Here is a 19,824-nt window from a genome sequence, read left to right as displayed (position 1 = left end):
ACCACAGGGAGTGGTTGAGGCGAATAGTATCGATGCATTTAAGGGGAAGCAAGACAAGCATATGAGGGAGAAGGGAATAGAGGGTTATGCTGATAGAGTTAGATGAGGAAAGACGGGAGGAGGCTCGAGTGGAGCATAAACACCGGCATGGACTGGTTGGGCCGAATGGCCTGTTTCTGTGCCGTATATCCGATGTAATCCTATGTAATAATGACGAGATAAATCAAGCAGTATTGGTTTGAAGATGTGCAGCTTGTATTGGCCTAAAGAGCAAGTTTTTTCAGTGAGTCGCCAAGCCATACAGACCAGGAGGATCTCCAGGTTGACCCCTCATCTGTGGTGTTAGCTCATTTTAGCCGAGCTCCAATGGGCTACCACAGTTGCCCTCAGTGAACTGAAGTGAGGAGGAATTTCTTCACTCAGAGGGTGGCGAATCTTTGGAATTCTCTACCCCAGAGGGCTGTGGAGGCTCAGTCGTTGAGTATATTCAAGACTAAGATCGATAGATGTCTTGGGCAGTAAGGGAATCAAGAGATAGGGCGGGAAAGTTGATGTAAAAGATCAGCCACGATCTTATTGAATGGCGGAGTAGGCTCGAGAGGCCGTGTGGCCGACTCCTGCTCCTAGTTCTTATGTTCAGTGAAAGGAATCTTGGCCAGGGTTCCTGCTCCTGATCGTTACCCAGCATCCTTGGTGGAAGTGTCTGTTTGTCGGCATGCCGTGAGGACAGGTTTGGTCTTGGCTGTGGTGAGCCCCCCCCCCACCCGAGTCACCGGCTGGCTCGAGCCCCACGCGGGAATAATGTTCCATGGGCAATAAAGCAGAGGGTGACCAGTGCCCCCTTAGAAACATAGAAGATAGGAGCAGGAGTAGGCCATTCGGCCCTTCGAGCCTGCTCCACCATTCAACGAGATCATGGCTGATCATCCAAACCCTAGCACCCGGTCCCTACACCGACAGCTATCCCACACAAGCCCTATCCCCGTAACCCCACGTATTTAATCCCCCCCTAACACTAAGGGCCAATTTTTGTCATGGCCAATCAACCTAACCCGCACATCTTTGGACTGTGGGAGGAAACCGGAGCACCCGGAGGAAACCCACGCAAACACGGGGAGAATGTGCAAACTCCACACAGACAGTCACCCGAGACCGGATTTGAACCCAGGTCCCTGGCGCTGTGAGGCAACAGTGCTAACCACTATGCCACCGAGCCCTACTCGAGCAAGGAATCAACCCGATCAAGAGAAATGGAGAAAAAAATCAACACCGATTTTTTTCTTTTTAAACCAATACATTAATAACTTAAGCCAATTTTCAACTAAATGAAGTGACGATTTGTGTGTTGAGAAAAAGTTTAGGCTGGGAAAAAAACTTCATATTTAAAAATAAATTTCTCCTTTGCTTAGCTGCATGAAGCATCAAAATATTGATTTAAAAGTTCCGGCCCTCGAAATTCGGCTTGGGCGGTGAAGCGGAGCGGGCGGTATTGGATTGGCCTCCCTTTAAAGGCAGCACCCAATATTCGGTTCCACTGACTGCGATGGAACTTAATATCAGGGGGTGCGTATAACAGGCGGCCGATCGGTACCGCCCGCTTCGCCCCACCGCCCGAGGGGAATTTCTTGGCCCTGGTTTCCATTTACCAGCTCACTGCCGTCAACTGTAGAGAGAACCTCCTTTGTGAGGTTCTTACTTACGCTCCTGATGTCAGGATGCCAGATGTAAGTGTTTCGGTTAAAGAACAGAACTTGCTTATACATCAGATATGTACAATGTCCATCCTAAATATCTGTTTGAATTAGCTTGATTGCAGTTGATTCTTGTTAAGTGAATAAAAAATGATAGAAATCCACAGAAACTGTTCAGTTACTCAGCAGTCACAAATTCAGTGAAAAGTCTTGCATTGATATTGTGCCTTTCATGACCTCAGAATATCACAAGGTACTTTACAGCCATTTGGTACTTTTGGAAGTGTAGTCACTGTTGTAATGTAGGAAACGTTGCAGCAGCTAATTTGCACACAGGAAGGTCCCACAAGCAGCAGTGAGATACATGACCAGATCATGCATTTTAGTGATGGTGGTTGAAGCATAAATATTGGCCAGGACACCGGGGAGAACTCCCCTGCTCTTCTTTGAAATAGTGCCGCCGGATCTTTTACATCCAGCTGAGAGGGCAGACGGGGCCTCGGTTTAACAACTCCTCTGAAAGACAGCTCCTCCGACAGTGCAGCACTCCCTCAGCACTGCACTGGAGTGTCAGCCTAGATTTTTGTGCTCGAGTCTCTGGAATGGGACTTGAACCCACAACCTTCTGACTCAGAGGCGAGAGAGAGTGCTACCCACTGGGACACAGCTAACTCCTCAGTTTTGAATTGCATCTTACGCCCTTTAGATTGCAACAAATATTTTCTAAATGGTGAGTGACGTAAGAAAACTCACTAAGCACTTGGTTTGAGTATAAAACAAGGCTTTAATCAACTCTTTCACAACCATGAGATTCTAATTACATCACTAGTTCCTGGTTACAAAAACGTCCTGAGCAAGCTGGGCCCACGCCCGAGCATTCATACTTTCCTTGGATGGCGCCACCAGCTGGCTGTCCAGTGTTATCTCATGAGTCATTCCTACATGAATGGTAAGATTCATGACAGTGAGCGTTTCATACATGTTACTTTTAACATCGGGGAATTGCAGGATGGGCTCAATCTTTGCAGCCAGCCAGCAACAACTCCCAGCGCACGCTCCGAAAATCAACCTCACCACCTTCATAGGAAAGTTGCTGCCGAACTTTTTTGTTTGGGGTGGAGCGTTTACCCCATGATTACATTGTGGGTACCAGAGGGCAGTCATGGCCTGTGGGACCAAATGAACTGCCTTCAAGAGAGAAAGGGAGAAAAATAGAAGGGCAGAAAAAAGGGGGAATCATCATTCTGATGAAGGAAGCAGCCCAGAACTGTGCAACATTTTCAATGCAGCAATGCTTTTAGCAATGCATTGACATGCACCAGCTGAATTATATTGCAGCTGCAGCTTGTATGATTACAAGCAGGGATCCAAAGCTTTCCTTGTAATTCTACTGGGGAAAGACCACTTTTTAAAATAACAACAGAAAACGCTGGAAAAACTCAGCAGGCCAGACAACATCCGTGGAGAGAGAAACAGAGTTAACATTTCGGGTCGAACCCCTTCGTCAGGACTGAGAGAAAAGGCAGGAAATGAAACAAAAGGCAGTTTGGGTGCTGGGAAATGGGGGAGGGGATGAAAGAAGAGACATTAAGAGATATTCAAGGTGAGACGAGATAGTAATAGGACAGGTAAAGAAACAGACTATGGCTCTAGATGACCACTTTTGAAAACGTCCTTTTAGTCACTACTTGATCGCCCACTCCAAACATAGCCTGCTTCCACTCAATTATCACTGCTCATGGATTTCTCAGCTTGACTTGCAGCTCAAATTCTGATCAAAATATTTTCCTGAAACCTTTCTGATACAGAACTGCGTGGGTTGATTTTTGAGTTGGGGTGCGGTGTTTCTCGCTACACCTCTGCTTTCTTTTTCTGCTTGTTCTGTGTTTTGGCTGCATCTGCTATCAGTCTACTTTTTGTTTTTTTGAGGCCTCTATTACCAGCCATTTGTTTTAAGGGTGATCTTTGATTTTGTGAGTTTTTAGAAACCAGTACATGTACAATCCCTACAGGGGTCGCTCTCCTGTTTTACATTGTCCCCAGTTTAAATTCTTGTTTTCCCGACTGCTTGTGCAGTGCTGCAAAGTATGAAAATGTTCCATTCTTCAGCATAGTCCCTTAACCTCAAGCTGTGACAAAAGAGGCTTTATGCTTCTTTGCCAAGTCCATTCATGCTGTCGCCAACACCAACCACAATTTACTTTCGAAGTTATTCACCAAGGATCTGGGTGAATGTCATCAATACAAGAAACAAGGATAATGAGCATGAGTAATATTATTCTTAATTTTTACTCTCTTATGAAGTGTAGTCACTGTTGTAATGTAGGAAATGCGGCAGCCAACTTGCACACAGCAAACTCCCACAAACAGCAATGTGATAATGGCCAGATCATCTATTTTAGTGATTGAGGGATAAATATTGGCCAGGACACCAGGGGATAACTCTCCTGCTCTTCTTCGAAATAGTGTCATGGGATCTTTTACATCCACCCGAGAGAGCACACTCAGTTTAATGTCTCATCCAAAAGACAGCACCTCCGACAAGGTGCAGCACTCCACTGGAGTGTCAGCCTAGATTTTTGTGCCCAAGTCTTTGGAGTGGGACTTGAACCCACGACCTTCTGACCTCAAGAGGCGAGGGTGCCGCCAACTGAGCCATTACTTTTAGTCAACAAAAAAGTTGATCCATTTTGCATTCAAAAAGTACAAAATGTTCCATCCTTTGGCTGAAAGGGGAATGACGCCCCTCCGCAACTCTTACTCTTCTTTATGGCCAGGTATTTCCATTGCAGAAGCTGGCAGTGCTGAGGTCTAGAATTGATCTCTGCTGGCAATGGAGCATGAAAGAAATGAGCTGGAGTTTGTACTCTTGATTGCTGTCCAGTGACACCCGCTGGAAGGTGTAAATGTGTGAATATTGGGTGAGCACAGAATCTGATATACCCCACAGCCAAACGGCCAGTTAACATTCATTGTCAAGGCCCATACTTAAAGAATGGTTACTTTTGTGAAGAACAGAAGGGCTGCTGCCACTGTGACGTGCACCTCCCTCCAGCATAAGTCACCACCTTGAGGGGAGAAACTATAGGAAAATTGGAGTGAGTGTTGATAAAGAACAACGGGGATAACTCCCCTGCGCTTGTTCGAAATAGTGCCGTGGGATCTTTTACGTCCACCTGAGAGAGCAGACAGGGCCTCGGTTTAACGTCTCATCCGCAAGACTATGTTTCTATGATAAAATGCTACAGTAAACATAACAAGTCACAGTGTCAGCCTTGGTTCGGTGGGTAGCACACTCGCCTCTGAGTCAGAAGAACGGTTGTGGGTTCAAGTCCCACTCCAGAGACTTGAGCACAAAAATCTACGCTGACGTTCCAGGGGAGTGCCGCACTGTCGGAGGTGCCGTCTTTTGGATGAGACGTTAAACCGAGGCCCCGTCTGCCCTGTCAGGTGGACGCAAAAGATCCCATGGCACTATTTCGAAGAAGGGCAGGGGAGTTATCCTCGGTGTCCTGGGGCCAATATTTATCCCTCAATCAACATCACTAAAACAGATTATCTGGTCATTATCACATTGCTATTTGTGGGAGCTTGCTGTGCGCAAATTGGCTGCCACATTACAACAGTGACTATACTTCAAAAGTACTTAATTGGCTGTACAGCGCTTTGGGACGTTCGGTGGTCGTGAAAGGTGCTATATACAGGAAACTTTGATTTATCCGGAGGTTGTATGGCCGGAAACTTTGCTCTAACGGCAGAAATCAGCAGCCGTTTTAGTTCGTTTTTTTTTCTTCTCCTAGCATTCTGTTAACAGGCAGGCTCTGGAAAGCGTCTTTGGAGCTTCGCAACAGCTTCAGAGATGCTTCAAGGTACGGGCCGAGTGTTTACGAGCTGTTGCTGAGCAACAGTGTTTGTTGTCAAATACGGAGATTTTTATCTCCGTATGCTTCGACGTTGACTTTGCATGTCCGGCACTTTTGATGGATCGGCAACACGCCGGTCCTGTCGGTGCCGGATATCAGAACTTTTCCTGTAAATGCAAGTCTTTCTCCTTTAATGGACCATTATAAAATGGAGCATCACAGACCTTCGGTCAGCAGCAGAAAGGCAGCTCACTTTAGTTGAAATTTCTGCTGCCCTCTTCCAGCAATGGGACGGCTCCGGGAGAACGCTCAGAGTATTGCTCAGGGAGGGGGTAAACCCACGAGTTCTGCAAAGTATTTGCCACTAATTTAAGTCCTAGCTATCATAAAGTGCATCATGATTAACAGCCACTGTTGTGAAAGTGAGTCAATCCAAAAGTGTTATCCCCAGAAGCTGCAGTCTGTTTTTCACACCCACAATCCTTCAATAATGTGGCGTCAGTCATTTTGGTAACAGAAATGATGGTGGGCATATCAAAGAATGAGGGAAAGAAAAGACTGCGGGATAGTAGTGGAAAAAAATCAATTGTACCCAGTTTCTCTTGACTATGTAACATTTGCTGGTGGGTTTTCCCATTGGAAACATTGATGAGAGGGGGTCCCTCACAGTTTACCTTATAGTTCTGTCAGTACGTTTGAGAAATGTTTAAGCAGAAATAAACAGTCCGATGTTTAATGAGTAAACGTTGCCTCCAGTGTTCCCCCTCGGGTGCGCGGCCCTGCGGTAGTGCGCCAATCGCGAGGTCCCACGCAGGCCGCTCACCAGCTCCTGCCGCTGGAAGAGAAACCACACGTGCTAGGGCCGCGCAGCAAGTTTAAAGGGGCCGCACACGGAAAAAAAATTAGAAGGAACATTGATTGTATCATAAATCAGTAATTGCTAACACCAGAAGAAAATACCAGGATAGCACTTTAGTTCAGAGTGCCATCTTGTGGTAGAGTTTGAGAAACTGTAAGGGGGAAACATTGGTTCAATTTGTGCCTCTAGTTAGCGCCTCCAGGTTGCACTAATGGGGCGTAAATCCCCCAGCGCCCGGGCGCGGTACCGCTAGCGCCCCGCTCGCGCCCCGGCTGCAAACTTAGGTTGCGCCCCCTGACCTATCGCCGGACGATATGTCCGACAGGGTCAGGGTGCCGTTTTTGCAGCCGCGGCGGCGCTAGTTAAAGGGCAGGTGTCAGGCGGCCATTTTTTTTTGGCCGACTGCCAGCACCTGCCCCTCTTCCCCTTTTTTCTTCAGGGTGCCGGCCACAATCGCTCAGCCCGGTGCTCCTCTTGAGGGCTGGGCTGTTTCCCCTGCACCCCGCTCCCCGGTGGTCCAGCAGGGCCCCCGGTACCCGCTGTGCTAGGCCCCTCCCCTTTAAGCAGGGGAGGGAGGCCTGCAATGACACGGCGCTACGTGCCGACACGCGTGGCTCTGTTGCACGTGGCGTGCAAAATTCAGTTGTAGCACCCCAGGAAGGAGGGGGAGCGCTTGCAGTAGCACTCCGCCTCCTGCTTGGGGCGCTACAACTGAATTTCAGGCGGAGGGGTGCTAATTTTTTCGGGGCGCTAAAATTAGTGCCCTGGCGACGTTAGTGCCCCAAAAGGGGTGACACCAAATTTTTCCCCCCAAAAGTTTTAAAATAGAGACCTATAAAATAAAAACAAAGTGTGATTAGGAACAGGAGGAGGCCATTTGGCCCCTTGAGCCTGTTCTGCCATTCAATGAGATCCTGGCTGATTGCAGAAGGTTCTTCCACAATATGCTGTTATGGAGCCACAGCTCTTACAACGCATTTTGTTTGGTCCCACATTGCAGTCTTGGTCCAGAGGACACTTACGGTATGGTAACCTTTAACAGTAGTAGTAGCGTGTGGCAATAGAGTTGGAGTTTACTGGTATTGTATATGATAACCTGTTCTTATGTGGGTAGCATGTTAGAAGCTTCAGGACATGCAGAGATCAAATGTTATCTCAAAGTTCGTATCTTCGCAATTTCTTACCTCACAATCATACTTTGGTAAGAAACTGGATTCTTGCATCGTACCCACAATCCTGATTACAATATGCCCCGCTGACTGATCCCGGAACTTTGTTCGAAATTAACTGCACAAAGCACAACACTAACCAAACTCTCACTAAAAGCAACAACATTTTCAGAAACTTTCCATCAGTGCTGGCTTTGTTGGAATGAACACATTCTATGGAACCAGAATGAACAGTCAATAAATATCCACGCAATAAGAACATAAGATAAGAACATAAGAATTAGGAGCAGGAGTAGGCCATACGGCCCCTCGAGCCTGCTCCGCCATTCAATAAGATCATGGCTTATCTTCTACCTCAACTCCACTTTCCTGCCCGATCTCCATATCCCTTGATTCCCCTCAAGTCCAAAAATCTATCGATCTCAGCCTTGAATATACTCAACAATGCAGCATCCACCGCCCTTTGGGGTGGAGAATTCCAAAGATTCACAACACTCCGAGTGAAGAAATTCCTCCTCATCTCAGTCTTAAATGGCCGACCCCTTATCCTGAGACTGTGCCCCCTGGTTCTAGACTCTCCAGCCAGATGGAAACAACCTCTAAGTAACTCCCCTGTCATCCTACCCATGGGGAGCTACACCAAGGAATCCCCAATGTTCTCTATTTCAAATACATCCCAAGCTTGATTACATAAAGACAATAACGTGGGATTTGATATCAAATATGCGACCCAAGACTGACCCAGATGCAGACCAATCAAATCACTTCATTGGTGGTGGTCTGATCACTCCATATAGAAAATTACAAGTTAATCAATGCCTTGACATTTATCATGTTTTGCATCCAGGTGATCCTTTTGTCCAACTGAATGAGTCTATCTGAGGTTAGATGATGTCCCCGTTAATTGTGTAAGCATTTGTGCAAGATCTTCCATTCAGTCATTAACCCATCCTCCTTGGATCAGGGCCTCTATTCACAAGTAGTCATGAAGTGAGAGTTGAGAAGATGGGGATTTATTTCACTGCAGCTGAGAAAGCTGAGGGGTGACCAGACGATTATGATGCAATACCGTTTGGAGGCAGTAACCGAATTATCGCTGGAGATTTAGCGCCCGGCGTGGAAGTACCGCCCCGGCTGCTAAATTCGGCTTACCACCCCAGCGAGGAAGCTGAGCGCTATCTCGGGCGCTCCACTTCCTCTCGGGGCAGTGTCGGGGGCGCAAAGTGTGGTAGCGCCGGAGCGCTACGCAGCCGCTCCGCATAGCGCTGACGCGTTTCAGTGCCCCTCCCCTTCCATTAAAGGGGCGGGACACTGCGAGCTCTGCAGGGCCTCCAATGGCCCACACTAGCCCACCAGGGTGGCGTGGTGCCGGACTGCACGATGGCGGCCAGGGACCACGCCACGGAGGACTGACCTGGAGGTCAGCCAAAAAAAATAAAATGGTGGCACGGGTCGCGGCCGCACCTCCCTTTAATTTGCGCCCCACGAGCGGAGGTCGGCCCGGCTCACAACCTGCATGGCTGGTACAGACACCGCCCGCAGCTGCCTTGTGGGGCGCAGCCGAATTTCTGCCGTGGGGCGGTAAGGGGTCGCGGCGCATGGCAGTGATGTCATCGCTGGCGGCGCAGCGGCCCGGGGCGCTACCGGCGGTGGCGCAGCACTATCGGCTAGTGCCTCAGTAGCATCCCATCAAATTTCTCGGCAGGCGCTATTAGTGCTCCCGCCCAGGCGATAAGCCCTTTGCGCCTCGTTAACGTCTCCGGGGGCACTAACGGCAGGCACAAAGGAGCCGAATTTCGCGGCCTTAGAGTAGAGATTTGACTAATTGTCAAGTGAGTGTAGTTTGTGCTAAACCCAACCTCTTAAGATTTTCAGTCACAGAATCAGCGAATTTTGCATCTCTTTGGCCCATTGCATCTGTACCAGCTCTCTGAAAGAGCCATCGAATTAGTCTCATCCCCTGCCCTTTCCACGTTCCCTTTTAATTATTTTCTTTTCCAAACATTTTCCAACATCCCTTTTAAAAGCTATAATGGATTCTGTTAGCTTCTGCTAGGATACAACCTTCTGCTTAAAAAAAAGTCCTCAAACTGGTGGTGATCTTAAATGTATGCCCTCTAGTTACCAACTCACCGATCAGTGGAAATATGTTTTCACAACTTACCTTATTTACCCCTCTTAATTTTGAACATTTCTATCAGATCTCCTCCTAAACTTCTGTGTTCCAGTGAAAAGAACCCTCCTAACAGGGGGATCCACAGTAAAGTTTGACTGTGTATCCCTCAGCCAGTTCAAGTGCTATATTTTCCCAGACATGGGTTTTAATGGATGGTCATTGACATGAATCAGTCATTCATGAAAGAAAGACGTATGAAATAATACTGAGCGGCCTGCGGGTGGCGCTGTCCAGGGAGAGTATAAATACTCGGGCACGGGCCCAGCTTGCTCAGGACATTCTTAACAGGAACTAGTGAAGGACACAACTAGACCTCCATGTTGTAAAACAGTTGATTAAAGCTTTGTTTAACGCTTAGACCAAGTGCCTAGCAGTTTTCTTACGTCAGTTGTCATGTATTAAAATCCAAGAAAAAAATTAAGCTGGCAGCCTATTCTCCTGCAAGCACTGTTCAAATGATGTGTTGCAAAATGTGATGTGAAACTTTAAGAGGAAAGGTTTTAATAGATTAGGTTCACCTCGACCAAATGAAATTAGGATAACCCAGCAACAATTATCCACCGCTTATCAGACTGCTCTTGCGATGTTCCAAACTATATATAATCCTTTATCTCGTATCCACATCAACATTACCTTCCTGGTCTCACTAAATATAAATGGACGTTGAACATTTTATCTCCCTCTTTTTGTTTAGGAGCTAAATTCCCCATCAAGTGGACAGCACCAGAAGCCATAAACTATGGCACATTCACCATCAAGTCGGATGTCTGGAGTTTTGGAGTCTTGCTTACAGAAATTGTAACCTATGGACGGATACCATATCCAGGTATAGTGTGTGAATACTGTCTGATATTTTTGGTATGTTACTGGAATGCCATTTTCAAACGGTTAGTGATATGTCAACTTAGCTGTCCCATTACAAATTTAATGGGGGTTTTTTTGTACATTTGATTATGACAAGTGTGATTTGCATCCATGGTTTGTATTACAAAAAATGTGATTTCATGTCACTCATTTCTAACGTATTCAGGGACAGAAATTTATCGACGGCCAGTTTCTGGCGCGAAGGTAGTGATGCAGCCGCGACGCACTCCCGAACCAGGAGGCTCGAGGCCGGCTCGAAATTGTGCCTCGGGCCTCATTCATATTAACTGGGTGGGTTGCCAAGTGCCTGCTGCACTTCCACAGCCAGCTCGCCCACGAGCACATAATGTACATCGGGGTGGGGTGGTGGGGTGGGGGGGGTGTGGGGAGAGAGACCTGATCGGGATACTGTGCAATCAGGGGCACTGTCTTGCTCCTCCTGGGTCTGCAGCAGCGCTTGTTAAAATATAGGAAACTCGCTTTTAACCGGCAAAATTTAGGAGAAGGTTCAGGTAAGTTTTACTTCATATTAGTGGCAGTTCCTGGCTCTGTGGCTGTGTAACCGGGGTTCGTGCACTTGTTGCTAAGCAACAGGGATGCTTGGTCTGTGGCCGGAGTTCCTGCAGCTGTTGCTAAGCAACAGGGAAGCCTGGATTTGTTGCTGTGTACGGAGCTCTCGTACCTTTTAACTATACCTCTCTGTAATCCGGACCTTTTGATAAACCGGCACCATGCCGGTCCCGTCGGTGCCGAATAAAAAAGAGTTTCCTGTATATAGGACGTAATAAAACTCACTACGCACTTGGTTCGAGTATAAAGCAAGGCTTTAATCGACTTGTTTCAAAACATGGAGGTCTAGTTATCTTTCACTAGTTCCTGTTTACAAAATGTCCTGGGCAAGCTGGGCCCACGTCCGAGTATTTATACTCCTTGGATGGCGCCACCAGCTGGCCGTCCAGTGTTATTTCATGAGTCTTTCTTCATGGATCATAAGATTCATAACATTATATATATATTTTTTAACTCTTACCTGTTGGTGGCGGGAGCAGCAGCTGCTGAATAATCTGAAGCGGATCTTGCTCCTCTCTTTGGAAACCAGTTTCCCAGATGGATCCTTAAACAGGCTTCTCATTAACCATCTGCCAGGGGCCTAATGCCTGTTTTAAGTGGTTGCCCGAGACGCCCGAAAAATGGGCTCGACGAATTTAACAGTGGCCCGAACGCACGCACGCACAGATTGGGCGTGGCCCGACCCGCTGCCAAATTTTCCACCGTTGTGCCCATTTTACGCCTGAAAAAATGAGCGCGACGCGTACCAGTTTTTAACACCTCGGCGTTTTCTGAACTTGTTTCTCACCCATTCCAATCTCGGAAAGCAGTTTAAAGTACAGTGCTGCAATTCACTGACGCCGCAATCATCAATGTGCACCCTTGTTGCTGTGATACTCCCAGTGGGCTGAGGAGCGATTAGCGTGCCAATTTTAAAATTGTTGTCACTTAAGACTACATTCGGTTCACAACATTTGACTGCAACTTCAAACAGCTTTGTAAAAAAATATGTATAATGCATTTAAATGACCCACTCAAGTTGGGAGTCTTTATCATCAATTTGGAACCTTCCACCGTACTGTTGACAAACTTTCTTATCCCGACAAGATTTTTATTTAGTGTGTAGTGAAAAATGGGCTGCATACTTACCAATATAGCCTTGACCTGTCAAAAGAAATACAATTACAGGAAACTCTCTTTTAACCGGCAACATTCAGGAGTAGGTTCAGTGGCCGTGTAACCGGGGTTCCTGCACCGATGGCCATGCAACAGGGACTCCTGGATCTGTGGCTGTGTAACCGGGACTCCTGCACAAGTGCCGGGTAACCGGGACTCCTGGATCTGTGGCCGTGTAACCGGGACTCCTGGATCTGTGGCCGTGTTACCGGGGTTCCTGCACCTATGGCCGTGCAACAGGGACTCCTGGATCTGTGGCCGTGTAACCGGGACTCCTGGATCTGTGGCCATGTAACCGGGACTCCTGGATCTGTGGCCATGTAACCGGGACTCCTGGATCTGTGGCCATGTTATCGGGACACCTGGATCTGTGGCCATGTAACCGGGACTCCTGCACAAGTGCTGTGTAACCGGGACTCCTGCACAAGTGCCGGGTAACCGGGGCTCCTGCACCTGTGGCCATGTATGGGGCTCTTGTACCTTGGTAAGTATACCTCTCTGTAATCCGGACTTTTTGATCAACCGGCATCACGCCAGTCCTGTCGGTGCCGGATAAAAAAAGAGTTTCCTGTATTTGAATTTTATTTATTTTTCCCTTATATTCCAGTTGTTTGACTTCAGTGGGGTGTTTTCTGACTTTAGCCATAACCGCTGCGATTTAATTTTATTTATTGGTGAATTTTCTCCCCTTCTTAAAGAAAGAAATACTTGCATTCCTAGCACCTTTCACGACCTCTGGCCATCCCAAAGTGTAGTCACTGTTGTAATGTGGGAAACGCAGCAGCCAATTTGCGCTCAGCAAGCTCCCACAAACAGCAATGTGATAATGACCAGATAATCTGTTTTAGTGATGTTGATTGAGGGATAAATATTGGCCAGGACACCGGGGAGAACTCCCCTGCTCTTCTTTGAAATAGTGCCGTGGGATCTTTTGCATTCACCTGAGAGGGCAGGCCGGGCCTCGGTTTAACGTCTCATCCGAAAGACGGCACCTCCGGCAGTGCTGCTCTCCCTCTGTACTACACTGGAGTATCAGCCTAGGTTTTTGGCACTCAAGTCTCTGGAGTGGGACTTAAACCCACAACCTTCTGACTTAGAGGCGAGGATGCTACACACTGAGCCACGATTGACACTTACTTTTTGGCGGAGTATGGTTCCTTGGGTGCCTGGTGTCCATCGTACTTCAGTAGTGATTAGCCATGCAGAGCCTTCCACAGGAGTGTTAACAAGCTATTTCCTAAATTTGAAGTTTAGCTCTCTTTTTCCAGCTTTCTCTGTCATACAATTGCTTGTTCTCTTTCTCTCTCACTTAGTAAGTCTTCACCTCTCTCTATCATTGTCCCTAGGAATGTCCAATCCTGAAGTAATTCAGAATTTGGAACGGGGCTATCGAATGCCAGCCCCTGAAAACTGTACTGAAGAACTCTATGAAGTTATGATGCATTGCTGGAGAGAAAAGCCTGAAGACCGGCCAACATTTGAATATCTGCAAAGTGTACTGGAGGACTTCTTTACAGCCACTGAATCTCAGTACCAACAACAGCCTTAACGGGGACCATGTGCCCTAGCATTGAAAAAATTGTTTGGGGATGGAAACTCTGAAATAAATTTTGGGGAGCTACAAGAATTCGGGGGCGGGGGAGGATATACTTTAGTTCACGATGCCAACTTGGTTAGCCAGCTAAAATACTTGCTGGCCCAAGGGAGCCTTGGAGTGGTCATTTTATCTGTAATACACAATTGACTGTAGGTTGGATATGGTGAACTGATTTTTTTTTTCACTGTGAGGTATGAGTCAGGAATTTCCCTCGTGCTGCTCCCACTCCGCTGGATGCGTAAATAGGATTTCTGCCACACTTCTGGTGAGAGCATCTCCGAGGAAATTCCTGGCCGCGATCTCATTGATTGGGTTTATTAGAAATGAATCGCACCAACTTGGAGCTTTTTTTTTTTAGCTTTCTTAGAGTTCCATTGCACATTTTTCATATAACAAATACCAATGGCAAAATTCAAACTTTTACCAAACACAGTGAGGATATTGGTTAAGTGCATGAAATATGTCTTGTGTTTACGGTACACCCTGGTGAAAATTAAAATCCTATTGGAGATTATCTGTTAGGCTAATGGCATGCTTCTAGGGGTTTATTAGTCAAGTGTTTGATTTGTATGTACCATAATGAGGTACACCCCTTATTGCAATTAGTTTAGGGGTTCGTCTATTCCCCTCTCATTAGAATTACCTTTGTCTTCCAATTGCCGTAAGTCATTGTCCAAGCTTCAATCAGCACATCTGATACAATATGGTAAATAGCAAAAACAACTTGCATTTATATGGTGTTTTTAACGTAGTAAAACGTCCCAAGGTGCTTCACAGGAGCGTTATCAAACAAAATTTGACACCGAGCCACATGAGGAGATGATCAAAAGCTTGGTCAAAGAGGTAGGTTTTAAGGAGCGTCTTAAAGAGGCGGGGAGGTTTAGGGAGGGAATTCCAGAGCTTAGGGCCCAGGCAGCTGAAGACGCGGCCGCCAATGGTGGAGCGATGGAAATCGGGGATGCTCAAGTAATGAAAGGTAAAGGCAAAGTATACAATATTGTAATATTTTCTGATGGCCCTGAGCCACCATTATGAATTTTGATAACTTTATGTAGCTTTTACTTAGAATTTAGAAATGCACATGCTCCATTTGAACTATTTATGCTACATTATCTAATTTCTATTAAAGACATTCTTTTTTTGAAAGACGCCTTTGAGTTTCTATGATAATTTTATTCAAATCAATCTTTTAGAATTAGTTAAATTTAATGGTGCTCTTTTAGCCTAACAATTACAGTTCCAGCTTTCGAACCTAGAAGTTACACATTGGAGTCCAAGATCTACCTGCCACTTAATACTACCTGCCACACTTGGGGTGTTTCCAAACAGTTCTCAGCTAGGCCATCAGATAGCACACCGTGCAAAGTCTTCCACATTATAGGGAGTAGGGGATCATCAGAATTGGGCACGGTGTCATAGTGGTTAGCACTGTTGCCTCACAGTGCCAGGGACCTGGGTTCAAATCCGGCCTCGGGCGACTGTCTGTGTGGAGTTTGCACATTCTCCCTGTGTCTGCGTGGGTTTCCTCCGGGTGCTCCGGTTTCCTCTCACAGTCCAAAGATGTGCGGGTTAGGTTGATTTGGCTATGATAAATTGACCCTTAGTGTTAGGGGATTAAATACGTGGGGTTACGGGGATAGGGTGGGATATGTGTCGGTGCAGGATCGATAGGCCGAATGGCCTCTATCTGCACTGTGGGGATTCTGTGAAAGGACAATATCCTTGATCAAAACTAATGCCACCCCCACTTCGAATCGTACAGATCAGGTAATATTAATGTACATTGTTTTGTTTCCAGCTCCTTGAAGTGAAACTTTGTCTCCACATTCCCCAAATAATGACTTCACCTCTAATGGTTAAGCATAATAGCTGACTCGACTGTATTGTATATTTTTTATTCATTCACTGGATGTGGGCGTCGCTGGCACGGCCAGCATTTATTGCCCATCCCTAATTGCCCTTGAGAAGGTGGTGGTGGTGAGTCACTGAGTGGCTTGCTAGGCCAATTCAGAGGGCAGTTAAGAGTCAACCACATTGCTGTGGGTCTGGAGTCACATATAGGCCAGACTGGGTAAGGACAGCAGATTTCCTTCCCTGAAAGACATTAGTGAACCAGATGGGTTTTTACAACAGTCTGTTAGTTTCATGGTCATCATTACTGAAACTAGCTTTTTATTCCAGATTTATTAAATGAATTAACTGAATTTCACTGCTGGTGGTGGGATTTGAATCCTTGCCTCTAGATCATTAGGCCTCTGGGCATAACATAACCACTATGCTACCATACCCATCTGACATTGTTTTTAAAAAATAGGAATATATTTCCATGTTGTATTCCAAAACTATTTTGCCTGTAACGTGAAGTGACGGTGACAGGGTTGTCGTGGTATTTGCAAATAAGGTGAACGTGACTGAATATGCGGAAATAATCCCATCAGCAGCAGGATAATCCACTTGCTGGTTAACAGAGATGTGTGCATGCTTGCGTTACGTGAAGCGGAACTGATACAGCCTTCTCGTCCTGCAAGAAAGCTTCTTGCGTCGCCTAATAACAAAATGTCGCTATAATTCACATCAATGTGACTGATCCCTTCAGTGGGCCCGTCTTCCCAGCTAAAAGGATGTCTCCTGAGAGTCAAAGGCCGTGCAGGAGTGGAGAGGAGGGATTCTTTAAACGTCAGTGGTCTGCATGGATTACTTGTTTTTGTAGGTTATTTTTTTATCTCTTGTATGGTGCAGATTTTTTTTTTTAAACAAAATAAAATATTGGCTTTCTGAACACAAGTTCATTGAACTTTCTGTCAAGGCAACAATTTCCTTTTTGATTTGACACAATATATAAATGTTGTACAGATATATAGATGCTGCGTAATATTTAGGGCTTTTGTGCATTTAGTAACTTCCTCCTTGGGTATGGTAGCATAATGGTTCTGTTACTGGACTAATAAGCCAGTTAAGCCTGGACTAATGATCTCATATATACAACATGATGATTCAAATCCCACCACAGCAGCTGGGGAATTTAAATTCAGTTAATTCAATTTTTTTTAAATCTGGAATAAAAAGCTAGTATCAGTAATGGTGGCCATGAAACTACTGGATTGTCGTAAAAACTCATCTGGTTCACTAATGTCCTTTAGGGAAGGAAATCTGCCACCCTTACCCGGTCTGGCCTATATGTGACTCTAGACCCACAACAATGTGGTTGACTCTTAACTGCCCCCTGAAATGGCCGAGCAAGTCACTCAGTTGTACTCTTCTTCTCCTTCTTCTTCTTCGTCTTAGGCAGTCCCTCTGAACCGAGGATGACTTGCTTCCACATTAAAAATGAGTTCTCAGGTGACTGATGAGTCCAATGCGGGACCTACAGTCTCTGTCACAGGTGGGGCAGACGGTGGTTGAAGGGGCGGGTGGGTGGGGTGCTTGGGTTGACGTGCGCTCCTTGCGCTGCCTGCGCTTGGCTTCCGCTTGCTCCCGGCGAAGAGACTCGAGGTGTTCGGCGCCTTCCCGGATGCTTCTCCTCCACTTTGAATAAGGCGGCTCACCACCACCTTCTCAAGGGCAACTAGGAATGGGCAATAAATGCTGGCCTTGCCAGCGACGCCCACATCCCACGAACGAATAAATTTTTTAAAAATCTGTTAAAGTTTTGAGCTTTTTTCTTTAAAATTAATTAAGGAAATAAAGTTTGGATTCTGTTCTGTGTTTGGCTATTAATTCATATGGTAATAGCATTAAAAAAAATTGCTGCAATCATAGGACAAGATTCGCACTGATGATGTGATGCGCTATCAATTCTAATAAAAGGCTAGGCAGAGTTCAGAACAACAGGCTTTTATTAACTACTGAATTGCACTTCAGACAGATCAGGACTATGCCTCTAGTGGACGACCGAATGCCAGGAGCAGCCATGCGGCCGCTCTTATACTCGGTAGCCCAGGGGCGGAGTCAGCTGAGGCATAGTCAGGCACAACAGTGAAACAAGAGTGAACGACAACAACAACAACAACAACAGTGAACACAGTGAACTACAGTGGTTTACCACATTCACCCCTCGTTTAAAATTAAGTCCGGCGGGGTGAAGTGTATCAAAAGTTCGAGTAGGCGAGTCTGTCGGGCGGCCTCGTTTGCCGTCGAGATCTTCGTGGCGACGGTTGCGATGGTACAGCTTCCCACGACGCGTCTTGAGCGGGGTCCAGCACCGGCGTATCGTCCCCTTTGGTGTTGGGTGGGCGAGTGGGCTCCGGCTGGTCCTGGGGGCGTGGCATGCCGTCTACTGGGGTGGAATGGACAGGGGTGAGAATTGGGTCTACTGAATTTTGGGCCGTGTCGGAGGGGGTCGTGGTGGGGGGCAATGGTGGCGGGTCAGTGGACCCCGAGGGTGCCAGATCTCTAATGGAGACTGTGTCCTCCCGCCCGTCCGGGTATGCCACGTAGGCGTACTGGGGGTTGGCATGGAGGAGGTGAACCTTCTCTACCAGGGGAGCCGTTTTGTGGGACCTTACATGCTTCCTCAGCAGGACGGGCCCTGGGGACGTCAGCCAGTGTGGTAGTGAGTTACCGGATGTGGACCTCCGGGGAAAAACAAACATTCGCTCATGGGGGGTTGCGTTGGTGGCTGTACACAGCAGTGACCGGATGGAGTGGAGCGCATCGGGTAGGACATCCTGCCAACGGGAGGTCGGAAGGCCCCTAGATTTTAAGGCTAGGAGGGCCGCCTTCCAGACCGTCGCGTTCTCTCTTTCAACCTGTCCGTTCCCCCGGGGGTTGTAGCTGGTGGTCCGGCTTGAGGCAATACCTCTCATGAGCAGGTACTGACGGAGTTCGTCGCTCATGAAGGACGAGCCCCGGTCGCTATGAATATAGCTGGGAAAACCGAACAGAGCAAAGAGGTTGTGCAGGCATTTAATGACCGTAGCGGTGGTCGTGTCCGGGCAGGGGATGGCAAAAGGGAAACGGGAGTACTCATCAACTATGTTGAGGAAGTACACATTGCGGTCAGAGGAGGGGAGGGGCCCTTTAAAGTCGACACTCAGGCGCTCAAAAGGGCAGGTGGCCTTGATCAGGTTTGCTCTGTCAGGCCTATAGAAGCGCGGCTTGCACTCTGCACAGACTGGGCAGCTCCTGGTCATGGTCCTGACCTCCTCGATGGAGTAAGGCAGGTTGCGGCCCTTAATGAAATGGAAGAACCTGGTGACCCCCGGGTGGCAGAGGTCATTGTGGAGGCCCCGTAGTCTATCGATCTGCGCGGTGGCGCATGTGCCTCGCGATAGAGCGTCTGAGGGTTCGTTGAGTTTCCCTGGCCGGTACAAGATGTCGTAATTGTAGGTGGAAAGTTCGATTCTCCACCTCAAAATCTTGTCATTTTTGATTTTACCCCTCTGCTTGTTGTTGAACATGAAAGCAACTGAACGCTGGTCAGTAAGCAGGGTAAATCGTTTTCCAGCCAGGTAGTGCCGCCAGTGGCACACCGCCTCCACAATGGCCTGGGCCTCCTTTTCCACAGAGGAGTGTCTGAGTTCGGAGCCCTGGAGGGTTCGTGAAAAGAAGGCCACGGGTCTTCCCGCCTGGTTAAGGGTGGCGGCCAGGGCGAAGTCGGATGCATCGCTCTCCACCTGGAAGGGGATGGACTCGTCTACCGAGTGCATGGTGGCCTTGGCAATGTCATCTTTTATACGGTGAAAGGCTAAGCGGGCCTCCGCCGTCAGGGGGAAGGAAGTGGACTTGATAAGTGGACGGGCTTTGTCCGCATAATGAGGGACCCACTGGGCGTAATAGGAAAAGAAGCCCAGGCACCTTTTGAGGGCCTTGAGACAGTGGGGCAGGGGAAGTTCCATCAACGGGCGCATCCGGTCAGGGTCAGGACTGATGACTCCGTGT

At 47.4% G+C, this 19,824-nt stretch overlaps 1 protein-coding gene across 1 annotated transcript in view; it reads left to right on the top strand.

Moving 5' to 3' along the window:
- LOC147103395 (proto-oncogene tyrosine-protein kinase LCK-like) overlaps positions 1-15,090 on the top strand; it is a 183,434-nt gene extending 168,344 nt beyond the window's left edge. The window contains exons 13-14 of the mRNA XM_085962951.1: positions 10,453-10,584; positions 13,694-15,090. Coding sequence (XP_085819077.1) covers positions 10,453-10,584; positions 13,694-13,896 — 335 coding nt within the window. The 3' untranslated portion in view covers positions 13,897-15,090. The remainder of the gene's footprint in view (positions 1-10,452; positions 10,585-13,693) is intronic.
- The last annotated feature ends 4,734 nt before the right edge of the window (positions 15,091-19,824 follow it).

Source organism: Somniosus microcephalus, chromosome 20 (assembly GCF_052327205.1).
Source record: "Somniosus microcephalus isolate GS21.2 chromosome 20, FLI_Smic_1.0, whole genome shotgun sequence".
Classification (NCBI taxonomy): Eukaryota; Metazoa; Chordata; class Chondrichthyes; order Squaliformes; family Somniosidae; genus Somniosus; species Somniosus microcephalus.
The sequence above is the reverse complement of the archived record's forward strand: the minus strand, read 5'-3'. Positions and strand labels throughout refer to the sequence as shown.